The sequence below is a fragment of the Prunus mume genome, linkage group LG2, assembly GCF_029339155.1.
Source record: "Prunus mume cultivar Tortuosa linkage group LG2, ASM2933915v1, whole genome shotgun sequence".
NCBI classification, from domain to species: domain Eukaryota; kingdom Viridiplantae; phylum Streptophyta; class Magnoliopsida; order Rosales; family Rosaceae; genus Prunus; species Prunus mume.
In genome coordinates, this window is record NC_142699.1 from 26,100,750 (window position 1) to 26,114,567 (window position 13,818).

The 13,818-nt window shown below is 35.6% G+C and overlaps 2 protein-coding genes across 3 annotated transcripts; both read left to right on the top strand.

Annotated features, from left to right (window-relative positions):
• Positions 1-1,326: 1,326 nt before the first annotated feature.
• LOC103324262 (ubiquitin-associated (UBA)/TS-N domain-containing protein) lies at positions 1,327-9,657 on the top strand. 2 transcript variants are annotated; one of them, XM_008226302.3, is made up of 12 exons: positions 1,327-1,629; positions 2,171-2,315; positions 3,099-3,194; positions 3,728-3,804; positions 5,059-5,138; positions 5,932-5,992; positions 6,589-6,656; positions 6,786-6,867; positions 8,367-8,450; positions 8,554-8,631; positions 9,009-9,128; positions 9,346-9,657. In XM_008226302.3, the coding sequence occupies exons 1-12, from the start codon at positions 1,462-1,464 to the stop codon at positions 9,520-9,522; spliced, it is 1,236 nt and encodes a 411-aa protein (XP_008224524.1). In that variant the 5' UTR covers positions 1,327-1,461; the 3' UTR covers positions 9,523-9,657. The 2 variants fall into 2 exon arrangements, with proteins under 2 accessions (XP_008224524.1, XP_088901492.1); XM_089045366.1 differs by having other exon boundaries at positions 1,328-1,629; positions 2,171-2,327.
• Positions 9,658-9,801: 144 nt separating this feature from the next.
• Positions 9,802-12,510, top strand: LOC103324263 (uncharacterized). The gene is made up of 4 exons (XM_008226303.3): positions 9,802-10,371; positions 10,529-10,712; positions 11,051-11,472; positions 11,634-12,510. The coding sequence occupies exons 2-4, from the start codon at positions 10,563-10,565 to the stop codon at positions 12,241-12,243; spliced, it is 1,182 nt and encodes a 393-aa protein (XP_008224525.1). The 5' UTR covers positions 9,802-10,371; positions 10,529-10,562; the 3' UTR covers positions 12,244-12,510.
• The last annotated feature ends 1,308 nt before the right edge of the window (positions 12,511-13,818 follow it).

The window sequence follows — 13,818 nt, forward strand, 5'->3', positions numbered from 1 at the left end:
CATCTCATTCCAATATTTTTCACTTTCCACACCAAATTTTCTACTACAAAATTCCATTTATGCAAAAATACAAATGACATCTTCCATCGAAGCCGGAGGGTCGTGGGCAAACATTCGAAGAGGTCAAAATCTTGGTGATGAGGTGATTTTTTTTTTTTTTGTCGTTTTATTCAATTTAATGTCATTATATATATATATATATATATTTCTTGCATTTCCAATTTCCTTTTTTTTTTAAATAGATTATTGAAGGGAAAACAAAAAAGATGAAAACCATTACATATGGCTTCTCAAGTGAACAATGCCCGCAATCGGTTCCAGTGGTGCATTCCGATCGTAAATAATGGCACTATTACGCATCCGAAGGAAAATACTCCCCACATCGTAATCCGATGGAACTGCCTCCGCCAATGATGGAGTTGTCCTTGTATTCCATTGTGTCGGACTATGAGGACCGGGAATATTTCAATTGTATGATGAGTGAGTAAGTATTTCAATTGTATGATGAGTGAGATGCGAATTTTATAATAAATATGGACACGTGGCAACCGAAAATTTTATCCAAAAATTTTATTTGAAAATTTTATCCGAAAAATGTTATCTTAAATTTAAAGGTTTTTTAGGTTTTAGACATAAAAAAATTTTCACTTTTGGAAAAAACCAAAGCTTTTTCAAAAAAGACAAAAAAACCACTCAACTTTCAAATCAAAGACATGCAAATGTATTGGATTCCTTAGGAAATCTAAAAATAAATAAGGGCATTTTTGTCCATTTTTGCTTCTTTTAAAAATTTTCTCTCTCCTTTTGCTTTTTCCAAAATGTCCCTAAATTTTAAGTGAAAATTTTATAATAAATAGTGACACATGACAACCGAAAATATAATCTAAAATTTTTATCAAAATTAATGGTTTAAGTATAAAAAAATATATAAAATAAAGTAAAATGAATAGTACTTGCCTTGCCTCTACCTTTTGGGTGGAACTAAAGACAAGCACTATTCACATGAATAATAGAATATTGCTTTGCCCTTGCCTTAGCCTTAGCATTTTGGGGTGGACATGCTCTTATGAATTCGGGGTAGGACTTTCCTACTTACTCCTAAGAATTCTGAATCCGTTACCTACTTGATCACTTTTTCACTATAGTGCTACCTCATGTATAACCCTCGTATTTTAAAAAATAATAATTAATGGGCTATGAGTGATAAGAAACCATAAAATTTTTTGAGTGCAACCACGGGCCAACCCACCTGCACCATACTTTCGGGTCGAGCAGCCCACCTGTGAATGCACTTTGTCTTTAATAAAGAAAAAAAAAGAAAAGAAAAAAGTTATAAAAAAGAAAAGAAAAAAAAATACAAAAAGAAAGAAAAAGGAAAAACAGAGAGGAAAACTTCAGGGAGTGCCAGACTCCTGATTTCCACTGAGTAGGTGCAAGAGACAATCTCGATAGCTTTCATCAATGGCGGGCGTATCTCTGAAGTGCGGGGACTGTGGGGCTCTCCTGAAGTCCGTGGAGGAAGCCCAAGAGCATGCCGAGCTTACCTCCCACTCCAACTTCTCTGAGTCAACCGAAGCTGTTCTCAACCTCGTCTGTTCTTCTTGCGGCAAACCATGCCGATCCAAAACCGTATAGTCCCTACTCTTTCTTTCTCTCTTGAAATTCAATTGTTTTACTCTTTACTCTGAATTTGCTCATCTGGGTCAGTAGGATTTCAGTTTAATTTTCATATACATTAGTTGGAATTCAGTATCTTTGTTTCTTAGTAAATTTTGAAACTTTTGGTTGTTCTGTTTTCCTTTATTTTCAAGTATACTGAACTTAATGACCAGCAATGTTTTTTTAATTTCTCAAAGGTACTTAGGTGTATCCAAAACGGGATTGATCCTCACATTATCTATTATATACTGTCATATTGGAAATTTTGGTCTCCTTATTAGATTTGCTTTTCTGGGTTGTTGATTCAAATTCAGTTTCATGTGGATTAAATTAAAGATTTTTTGGTTATTCGAGCTCAGAGAGTGAGGAATGTAGCAGCAAGCTGAGCTCAATGAGTAATTATCGCATGTGTTTATATTTAGAAGATTGAAGATTAGACTATTATTTTCTTGGCAATAGAGAAAACTCGTTTTGATGATTTTTTGGTGCTTGGATATGTTTGATCATAAAGGAAAGTGATTTGCATACCAAAAGAACGGGGCATACTGAGTTTGTTGATAAGACTGCGGATACAGTAAAGCCAATAAGTTTGGAGGTTCCAAAGGTGACAGCTTCAGAGTCCGAAGAGGCTGTTGGTGCAAGTAGCCAGGCAGAAGGTACTTCTTCCAGTTGAGTGTTTTGTATATCTTGAGGTTGTGTTCAGTGAAAGCATGAAATTTGATCTTATATATTTGGAAAGCTTTTTAGTGCAAATAGGTTGGATAGGTTGGATTTTTACAGTTTTTGGGTAGATGCCATATTCTGTATGAATTTACCGAATCTGTGCAACGATATGATGCATAACTAGAGTTTATGTTGTTTGGATGTTTGATCCTGGTGCACTTCTTCCTTTCTTTGTGCCTTTTTTTTTTTTGCATGCCTTCCTGCTGTTGGAAATCAGTTTTATTTGAAGGGCTTTGGTCTTTTCTTTTTTGGAGCATTAATTTTGTACTTCTGTGTATCCATGTTCTATTCAAATTAAGTCTGAATATATACTATGATAACTTTAGAGATGTGCATAATTCTTCCCCCAATGCATGGATTTGCACAGAAGTGCATAAAGTAATATGACTGCATATACTTGATCTCATCGTTGTTTTGTTAATGGTCGTTATTTCTATAAACAAAGATTAATGGTCTTTCTTAGAACTTCTTCACTAAGAAGGCTGTTGGCAGTCAGTGCTTCTGCTTGTTCAGGTCTATGTTAGAAATCATGGTTGTAGATGAACATGGAAGATGCACTTTAACTTTTCAAATTAATTCCAAAGTCAGGCTTTACAATCTGTTTATTTATGATAGGAAACATACTGCCATTGGCTGGTTTTTTCTTTATGGTTAGTCATTTCTGTTACTCTTGTTTATTGACTCGATGATTACCTGATCAATGTTTCTTCATCTAGAAATGGTTGTTCCAGAGGTTGACAAAAAGCTGCTTGAGGAACTCGAAGGAATGGGATTTTCAACAGCGCGGGCAACCCGTGCACTTCACTATTCTGGTGAGCTCATGAAAAATAAATTGTATATTTATTAAATGATATTGAAGCTTCTTACATTTGGCTTGCTTTTAGTGGTTTTGTTTATGTTTTACCCCATCTTTTGTTCCCTCAGAAAAATGATGGATGCTAACAATTATTAGGAGACTTGTGATTTCTATTAGTTGAAGTACTGCATGATTAGGACTCAGGTTCATTTGTTTATAGTTTTGGGGCCTGTTCTTCTTGTAGCTACCATTTGAGATAGAGCCTAGTAACAGCCTGCACGGTGGAAAGCATTAGAAGAACTAGAATTCATAAAAGTTGAGCGAGTGCATACCCTGCTGTGCTTATTAAATTTATTGGATTTCACAGATTATGAAATTCTTAGAATTCAGCTATTTCTGCTAAAACCAGTGAGCTCGGTTCTATATTTAATGGTTTCTAGGGTTGTAAGCTTGTGAATTTTTTCATTTTGAAACCGTTCCACATAAATGAAAATTTGTGACCTGACGACAATATTAATTCTCTCAGCTCATAATATCTTTTTTTCCCAGGTAATGCAAGCCTGGAGGCTGCAGTCAATTGGGTGGTTGAACATGAGAATGATCCAGACATAGATCAAATGCCTTCAGTATGATACCTTCATTTTGATCCTTGATATGAATCATGTGCATCTTCTCCCTCTCTCTCTCTCTCTCTCTCTCTCTCTCTCTCTCTCTCTCTCTCACACACACACACACACACACACACACACACACACACACACATACACACACACATACTCACTCACTCAATGCAAGCACTTTGCGGCAGAAATGGTTGGGGCAGAAAAGGTTGGATAGACTGGTTATGTACTTGCATATCTATTGTATGATGATGTTAATGATATACTACTGGTTGAGAAAATATCACTCACTCACACACTCAATGCAAACACTTTGCAGCAGAAAAGGTTGGATAGACTGGTTATGTACTTGCGTATATATTCTATGATGATATTAATGATATACTACTAGTTGAGAAAGTATCTTCCAAAAAATGTATCTCGATTAGGGAAGATAGGAGGAGGTTTGACATCCTAGTGATGACTATTAGCATAAATCAAGTTTTATAAATTTATCTATTGGAAACTGAACAATTTTATTTAGTGGATGATGTTGGTGTTTGAAATTTCTAGGGTATTATTTTTCTTTAAGAAAAGTCCCATGATTTTTTTATTTTTTTATTTAATTGTAAATCTTACCAATGCAACTTTTATTTGCCTTATTCCAAAAATAAAAGGAGACCAGACTCCTTGACAATTAGCGGCTACCGCCCTATAAGTTTGCTCTCAAGATTATACAAAGTGCATGCTAAAGTGTTGGCCTTGAAATTGAGAGAGGTTTCTTAAGTAGTCTATCAGTGGTGCGAAGCGGCTTTGCCCCCTTTCAGTAGGGGAGCAAAAGGTTATACCTTAGAAAGTCAGGGAACAGCGGTTTGGGAAACAACTTCTCAATCCCAAGGTGCTTTAGTGAATGAGAGGCAAAGTTTAGACATACTTTTGGCTGGTTATGAGGTTGTGCAGGGCTGGATATAGAAAGATGGGGAAGGAGGAAGGGTTGGTTATTAAGGTTGACTATAAGAAGGCTTATGATTGAGGTGATTAGGGATTCCTAAACTCGATGATGGAGGTTAGAGGTTTTGGTGAGAGATTGTTCTTAGGGACAGTTTGTGTTTGTTAAACTTAAGACTTGTGATTTTGCTTGACATTGTAATGTCTTCTCAGTTACTGGGTTTCAGAATTTGGTGAATAGTTTAGCTTTTTATTGTTTGTTGTTGCTTTAGAAAAAGATAAAGAGAGAGAACTTCAGAAATATGTAAAACTTGCCTGCTTATTTGTGCTCAGGTACCAGTCAACCCCAAAGTTGAGGCTCCAAAACCTTCTCTCACGCCAGAGCAATTGAAAGCCAAGCAACAAGAGCTTAGGTAGTGCTTTTTATTCATTCTCAGTGTCACTGATTAGATCATCTTGATCATACCAAAAAAATGAGATAATCTTGATATCAAAGTTATTGCAGATTCTAGTTTCTGCTTGTCATAATAAATCTCATTCTTTTTATTGGATGCTGTAGCTCCCAATTTTGTTTGTTGAAGCTGATAGGTATTAGCACGTGTAAGGTTTATAATTTTAGATTGAAGCTCCCTTTTCCTTCTTTCATTTATAACTGAGAGCAAACTAATCACTTCAAAAGTCTTTCTTCCCTAGTATGGAAATTGGACTCTGCAATTAACCTTTAAAAGTTAGGGGGTTTCACTAAAACACCCAAAATGGGGTTGAAATTATAAAAAAACCCAAGCACTATTTAAACATATAAACACACCCAAAACCCATCATTACACACACTCAAAACTCATTTATAAACACACCCAAAAAGTTGACTTTGGGGTTGATTTTGGGTGTGTTTCTATGTTTAAATAGTGCTTGGGTTTTTTTATAAATACACGTCTAGAATTGGGTTTATTTATAAATTTGTATAAAAGGTAATTACTGGTTATTCAACCTTTCCATTGAACTGGGAGGAATACTCATGCTTGGGCATATGCTTCATCCTTTTACTTGAATTTATCATGTAGGTATCCTTGTATGGACTTGCTTGAACTTCCTTTGACAACATGGATTTGGGCCATACTCATGTTTTAAAATTTCTTTAGACTTGCTTAATGCTTCTCACTATTTTATTCGATTGCCTTGTAAACTTCTTTTCAACCATCCTTTAAGGGAGAAAGCTCGGAAGAAGAAAGAAGAAGAGGAGAAGAGAACGGAAAAAGAAAGAGAAAAGGTACTTCTGAATGTCTTCCCTTGTATCTTTACTTGCATTACAAAAGTAACCTTTTCCAGCTATTATGTGTATGTAAGTGCATGCCTGGTAGTCTTATTGTGAAAAAGTTACATCCCAATATTGGACATGCCTTCTGACAAAAAAAAAAAAAAAAAAGAAGAAGGAAAAGAAGCAGAAAATCTTGGACATGCCTGTCCTTTTCATCATCATGTATTGTTTGTTCATGTGTGTCCGTATGAAATTTTTAATACAATTAATTGAAAATTTCAGCTCTTTTATAATATTGCTTATTATTTTTTTAATACTTGATAGTTTATGTTCTCAATAAAAGATTTTGCTTCTTGAATCAATCCATTTTTTTTTTTTGGGTGGTTCAGTTCAAGGAGAAATATGTTTAATTTTTTTAGTTATCTGGATATATATGTTGAAGAATTCTGGTTGGATTCATTTATGTTAGGAAGTTATTAAGAACCTACAAAAGCCTGCCCTGTGTGTACAATATGTAGTACTTCAGTTTATCTCAATTTTCAAATCTACGTTCTTTGATCATATGTGGATGATATGTTTCTTTGTATTTTTATGATTTTTTTTTTCAGGAGAGGATTCGAGTAGGCAAGGAACTCTTAGAAGCGAAGAGAATGGAAGAAGAAAATGAAAGAAAACGGTTTATCTTCATCTAGTGATCTTTTGTGTTTGTTTTCCAATCTACCATTATACGACATCAATGCCCTTTTTTCCTCACATTACTTGGATTCATCTTCCATTGGGATGGAAATGTGATTCTTTCTGATAGGATTATAGCCTTGCGAAAAGCGGAAAAAGAAGAAGAGAAAAGAGCTAGGGAAAAGATTCGTCAAAAATTGGAGGAAGATAAGGTAAAGATATTCAGAGCCACTTTGTTTAATCCTGTACTAAACTAATTAAGACTAAGTTCTTGGCTTTACAAGCAATTTGTTAAGTTTTTGTTCTTTTATCATTTGTCTAAAGCTTTCCACTTGGAGACGAGTTAAACTCGCACCTAAATTATGTCTTTTTCTTTAATCAAGTCTGTGAAGCATTATTAGTAGAGGAAACCTTTAATCGAGTTTAATGGACAAAAAAGAACTAGTGGAGGCAAACCTTGTTCAAATTCTTGATTGCCAATTAGTTGAGAAAAGTAGGAGTAGTTTATTTTAGGAGCCATTTGGTAGCGGAATGAATTCTTCAGGAATGAAAGTTCCTTTGTTCATTCCTTGGGGATGGAAGTGAAAACAATATCTCATTCCACTGTTTTGAAAATGCTGGGAAGTGATAACCAGGATATACCTGTTATTTCCATTCCCATGTTTAGTTTTTGTAGGTAGTGATGAAAATAAAAAAAATTCAGTTTTTCATTAATACCCTTATAAATAAAAATAAAAAAAAATGCCAAGATTTTTTATGGAAACAAAAGGTGGTATTTTAATTTATAATGTGGTTGGTTTAGTCATCAAGAGTGCAATAAATGTATTCCCAAGGCATGGAAATTGCATACCCGAGGGGGTCCAAGGGTTTGATTCCATCCTTCATGGGTGTGCAATTCCTATGTAACATGTATCACATTCCCAGGGACTTGTTTACCATATTTGGAATGACGTACCCATTCCCAAACTTCTAATTCGCGAAACATAACAGGCCCTAAAGTATGTAAAATTATTAGACCCATATAAGGCTTGACATAAATTTGAACTTTTGATCTATCTTGTAGGGCATATGGAGTCTGGATTATTTCATCTGAGTTTGTGTTATAAATGCAATGACCATAGAGTTTCTGTAGTCTAGTAAAGCTAAAGCACTGTGCACTAAGTGAATTCCCATAGTGCTTCACGTCAACAGCTAGTCTAAGTTTTTTGTTTCCTTTCATATTTTGAACTTTCTATGTTGTAGGAGGGTTAACTAGTGTGGATCCGGTCTGTATTTAGATTAGTATGAAGAAGATATCCACCTCCCTCTCAACCCTCTTTTTAAAGTGAATGGAAAGCACTTGCAAGTAACCTGTCTTAAATGTTCTCTGGGAAAATTTACTTGTTAATTACTTGACTTGACAACTAGGATCGACAAGTAAGTTAGTAGATATAGTACCATGACTTTCTTTTAGTTTGCTGAAGTTGTTTTGAGTTCTCACTCTTTATTCCTGTGTACATCTTGTCCATTGTTTGTACTGCTATCTCTTCTTATTGAAATTTGTTTCCTATAAAAGTAAGATAAAGGAAAAATATATATAATACACACCTAAAAGTACCTCATTATGCTGTTTTAGAACTTGCTTCCCCCTTTTGTCAGTTTGTTGTATCTGTTTCTTTATTTTTTTAATAATAATAAATCAGTTTTTTTTTTTCCTTATCTGTTTGTACAGGCGGAAAGGAGGAGGAGACTTGGGTTGCCACCAGAAGATCCTTCAACTGCAAAACCTGCTGCACCTGTTGTGGAAGAGAAAAAGGCATGAGCTTGTTTGAATATATTATTTACCTGTAATGCCATTCAGAAATTGTTGAAACCTGTACTGATGCACCTCTGTTGTATTAATGGTATCTGACGTACAGAGCTCATTGCCCATAAGGCCTGCTACAAAAGCAGAGCAAATGAGAGAATGTTTGCGATCTCTCAAGCAGAATCACAAGGTAAAAACTGTTACCTGTAATGTTAATAATTCATTAAAAACAAGAAAATAAAATTTCAACTTCTTGATATTGAGGGCCTTTCTGTAGAACCACATACAGGTCTGGTACAAGAGACCAAAAATTAAGTTTTCCTTTCAAGGGGTTCATGATTCTCCTTAGTTTCAAGTGCTCATTTTTGTATTTTTAATGTCACTCATACTGACACTGTTAAGCCATGACCCTGGATACCAGCCATAGTTACTTTTTTAAAATAAGAAGGAAAAAAAGATATGTGGAATGCTTTTTCTTGAAAAGAAACTGCTCTCACTTTTTATCTGTTCGACATTTTGTTGTATGGATTGTGGGCAATGGCCTTAATTTTTTCTTTCTGTGCGTAGGAGGACGATGCCAATGTGAAGAGAGCATTCCAGACTCTTTTAACTTTTGTAGGGAATGTTGCCAGAAATCCCGATGAGGAGAAATATAGAAAAATAAGACTCACTAACCAATCTTTCCAGGTAGAACAACTTATCATGCACAGAAAACAGCCATCTGCTGAGAAATCTTTTCCTGTTATATGATTTTATACTCGTTACAAGGTGTTTCGGTTGGACTCAGATATTAATGGTTTAATGTTGCATAGACTGTACCCCATTATTGAGCTCCATGTTTCTTGTTTGTTGACACAACTCCTTTTTTGTTTTCTTTGTTATCAATCACTCATTGCGTTAACAGGATAGGGTTGGTTCGTTCAAAGGAGGTATTGAGTTTCTTGAGTTGTGCGAGTTTGAGAGGGTAGAAGGGAGCGAGTTCTTGTTTCTTCCTAGGGACAAGGTTGACATGGCAGTGCTGAATTCAGCTGGGTCTGAGCTAGACTCGGCAATAAAGAATCCCTTTTTCGGTGTTCTTTAAGTTAAAAGATGTTTCATTATATATACAGTTTTTCTTTTCCGGATTTGGTGTGGTGAAATTGATGCTTTGTGGTTGTTTATTACATTACTACACCGTTTTGGCCATTATTAATATATGGTTATGAATTAAGGGATCTTTACTGCTATTTTCATTTAAAATAAACTTGGATCAAGAAGGGTGTCGATTTTCAAACTTTATAAATGGAGGAGAAGACATTATTAGTCTTTTTGAGGTTTATACTTTTTGTCATTGAATCATGCACAGGGTTATGTTTACCACTCCCTCCCATTTCGATTGGTATTTGAGGATTTTCTTCCAAAGTTTATTTGTGTTTTGATTCACAAGTACCAATTAAAGTAAACTTATTTGTGTTTTGATTCATATTGAAACCATTTGTGAAAAAAAGTAATTCTCTGTTTAAAAATAAAATAAATTAAAATCATGTCATACCTTGTGTTATATTTAATATTCATAAAACAATTACTAAAAAAAGGAAAAAAAAGAGGGGAAAAAAAGCTTTTAAATAATATATCTAATTCTCGGTGGGCGGTCGAATTCGAGGAATAAGTTTTTGGTTTTTTATTTTTTTATTTTTAAACACTTATTCTTAGAATATATACAACTCGAGAAATTCAACATAACCAAAGTACGGTAGAACAGCGTAGCCCACTGCTCAATTCAATTCTCATCACACACACTCTCTCTATCTCTCTCTCACTTCAATTCAACTTTCGTTCAAGAATCAACATTCGGGCGACCCAAAAAAATAAAGAAAGAAGGAATTAAGATTCTTGGCTCAACTTTCTTCTTCCTTCAAACTAAAACCTGGTTCAGTTCTTCTTCTTCCGGGTAATTTTAATCTTTAATCTAGGGTTTTAGAAATTTCTTATCAGTTTTCGTTTTAAATTCTGCCCCTTTCTCTTCAATTAGTCCTTTACTTGGTTTTCAAGTTAAAAAGTCTTCTTCTCCTAATCTGATGTTGCTTTACCTCATTACGTGTTTGCAGATCATACTCATTGAATTTGTCTGAGGCTGCGGGAATGATGTTTGGGTATTTAGGTATTTGTGCAGAGAAGCTTTGTCTATTTTGCGCAAGAGTACGAGCATTCATTCCACCGTTTTTGTCTTCTCTCTTTTCTTGGAACTCCAATGGCCAAAAATACCTAACCCACCTTCAGAAGCTTGACCAGGTATGATTTTTATAGCACGATAATCTATCACTGTCAGGGTACAAATGAAAATATATATATATATATATATTCTTTATTTTTTACTCATTAAATTTGTTGGATTTCTCAGTTCATCCTGTTCTTAAAAGTTTACTGAAAATAATTACATCATGGTGGTTTTAGATTGCAAGATTGAAAATGAATATAATGAAGGAAAAAAAATATTTTAATTTGAGGTTGGGAGTTGAGACTAGATTGGCTGTGTTGAATTTCATTGTGCTGTCCTTGGTATGCATTTTGGTTATGTATTATACATTAATATATGAATAAGCCGTATTTCTGGATTTCGTTTCTTGTAGATTGATCAACCAAGATGGGAGGACTTACCTCTGGACTGTTTGGTGAATGTGTTTGGAAGAGTTGGTATGAGGTCGTTGCTCTTAAATGTTCCTTTTGTGTGCAAGTCATGGCACAGGGCTAGCCTCGACCCTTCATGCTGGCAACGTCTCATTTTTATTGACACTGAAACTGAGATGGACCTTGAAACTCGTCAATTTTGGTGTTGTGATAATGAAATTGAAGCTGATATTGACATTGAATCTGATCGTCGCTGTTTTGAGGCATTGATGAATAGATTTGCATGTCAATATCGAATGGATGATAGTTCTTTTTCTGACACTGGATTTATAAAGTTCGTAGTCAATCGTAGCAAAGAACATGCAACTTTCCTGAGGCTTCCTGGAGTCTGTCCAGAAGCTGCAATGAAATATGTTGGGGATGTGTAAGTTTTCTCCAAATCATTCCAATGTATTTTGATGTCTATAGATAGAGAGAAAAGAGTGACTCTTTGGTTAAGCCATATTTTTCTATGACATGCACTTTGACATTAAAACCATTTTATAGTAACCTGAAATATGAGTCTTGGTGAACATTTATTTGCAGGTGTCATGGACTCAAGGGTTTGTCTCTGCCTAGACGTTTACTGCTTTGTTCACCAAGCATCGTTGCAGAACTGATTGGTAAGTGCAAACATTTGGAGTTATTGTCTGTTGGGGGCAGCCATAACTTCGAGGAGATCCTTTTACAGTTCAGCATGGGCTGTTGCAAGAGGTTTCTCAACATGGATGTGCCAGCTGCTTTAAGGAATAGGGAAGGGAATAGGAATGTTCCTGATATTATTCCAAATGTTAGCTTCTTATGCAGCTACAATTTTGAGGAAATCTTTTCACAGATCCGCATTCACTGCAAGAATTTTTGTGGTTTAAATGTGTCGGGTGCTTTACTTAGAAGAGAAGATGTGTTGGCAATTGTCAACTTGCTTCCTCATATTAAATACTTAATCTTGAGGAAGTCATTCATTGATCGGGATGATCTTGCCACATTACTTCAAGGCTGCGAAGAACTTGTGCTTTTGGATGCAAGGAATTGCTGTGGTTTTGATGAAGGTGATGTTGAAATATCAGTGCTTGCTTCTCATATTGGTAAATTCAGCTGTGAGGGTTCTAGATATGTTGACCCTCTTCTGTGGTTGCGTAGTCACAAATATATTTAGACATTGATATGAGTGCTTTTCAAGCAAAGCATACCCTTATTAGCTTAGGTGTTTCTTGTCCAGTTCTTTCTTAACGGGATATTTTGAATGCTCTTTCCATGACACCGAAGTGATTGATGGTTGAGATTGAGACTTGTTTCTGTCGGGTAGTGACAGTTGAGAATTGTAAATTCAGTTTGTTGGTAGGTTTGGAGGGTTTATGTAATAGGCTACAGACTTGAACCTTGGGTTGTGTAATTGCCTAATATAGTAGATACTATTGTCTAATGATCTCTTCTTCTATTTTATTTTTAGTAATGTAGCTAAAATTGTATTGAAGTTTATGCTCCTGGATAGTTAAGTCCCTTTGTCTGCAAGTCATGGTTGAGTTTTGTTGTTGTTGATAAAAGCTTGGGGGAGGTGAAAATCGTAGCACCTTAGCCACTTGAGCTATAAACTCCTTGCAAGTCAGCATGCCTTTTAGTGTTATATTTATATTTTATTTTAGTTTTGTAAATTTCTACAACACAAACTGAGCAGTGAGTACCTTAAGAAATTAAAATCATTTCACCTGCTTACAAGTTACATGCCTCTACACCCCTCATGATGGGCTCTGCCACCATTAGAAAAGAACTAGCAAAGACAAGATGAAGCCAGGCAACAAATAAGGGTCTCCATCTATATCATCCCATGATCTCTTCAAACCAGCCTACTTACCATGACCCAGGGCAGTTAATCAGCTTCACAAATCCTGGAAGTGCTTGCACACGATCTGCTGAGAAGGCTGCAATAAACTGCTCTAAGCTACTCAGTAAGGACTTCAGAACCATTTTCAGATCAGCCACTATATATGCCTCTAAAAACTATAATGTTCAATACCTTCCTGATCCTCCACAGGCCAAAATCTTAGGCTTATAGGGGGTTGCACAGAATGCGAAGAAGTCCCATCACTCGGCCATTTACCAAATCTTAGGCTTGTTCATTTGGAAGGTATGCATAAGCTTAAATGTGTTGGAGCTGAGTTTTATGGTACGAAAAGGAAAGAGACAGGGGTGGCTTTGTTTCCAGCACTGAAAAGCTCAACTATTGATTGAATATTGCCCAGCTCTAATTAAATGGGAGGAACTGCCAAGAGATGAGAAAGTAGCGGTGTTTCCCTGCCTTGAGGAGTTGACAGTTTGGGGTTGTGAAAAGTTGAGGCGTTTATCTGATGGGCTACACACACTTTGTATGCCATGTCTACGTGAATTGTTGATTGACAATTGTCATTTGCTCTACTGCTCGGGAGGTTCTTAATAGGTGATTGTTTAAGATATCAGCTGGTAGCTTCCCATCAGTTATACGAGTAGCTTTCTTATATGTTCGGATTCCAAGATGCTGATCGATAGTCTAAAAACTTAACATTCACGTTTTGAACCACCTGCAAGTCTTTTTATTAGAGCATCTCCAACTTTAAATTGCCACATAGACATATGCGGTCAACTCTTTCTTTTTTCTTCTAAAATTGAATTTGGTTTAGTTCTTCCAGTACTCTATTAGAGCAAGCAGGACCCAAGTAAGTTCATCTCTCGTTACTGTTTAGTGCTCATTATTGTC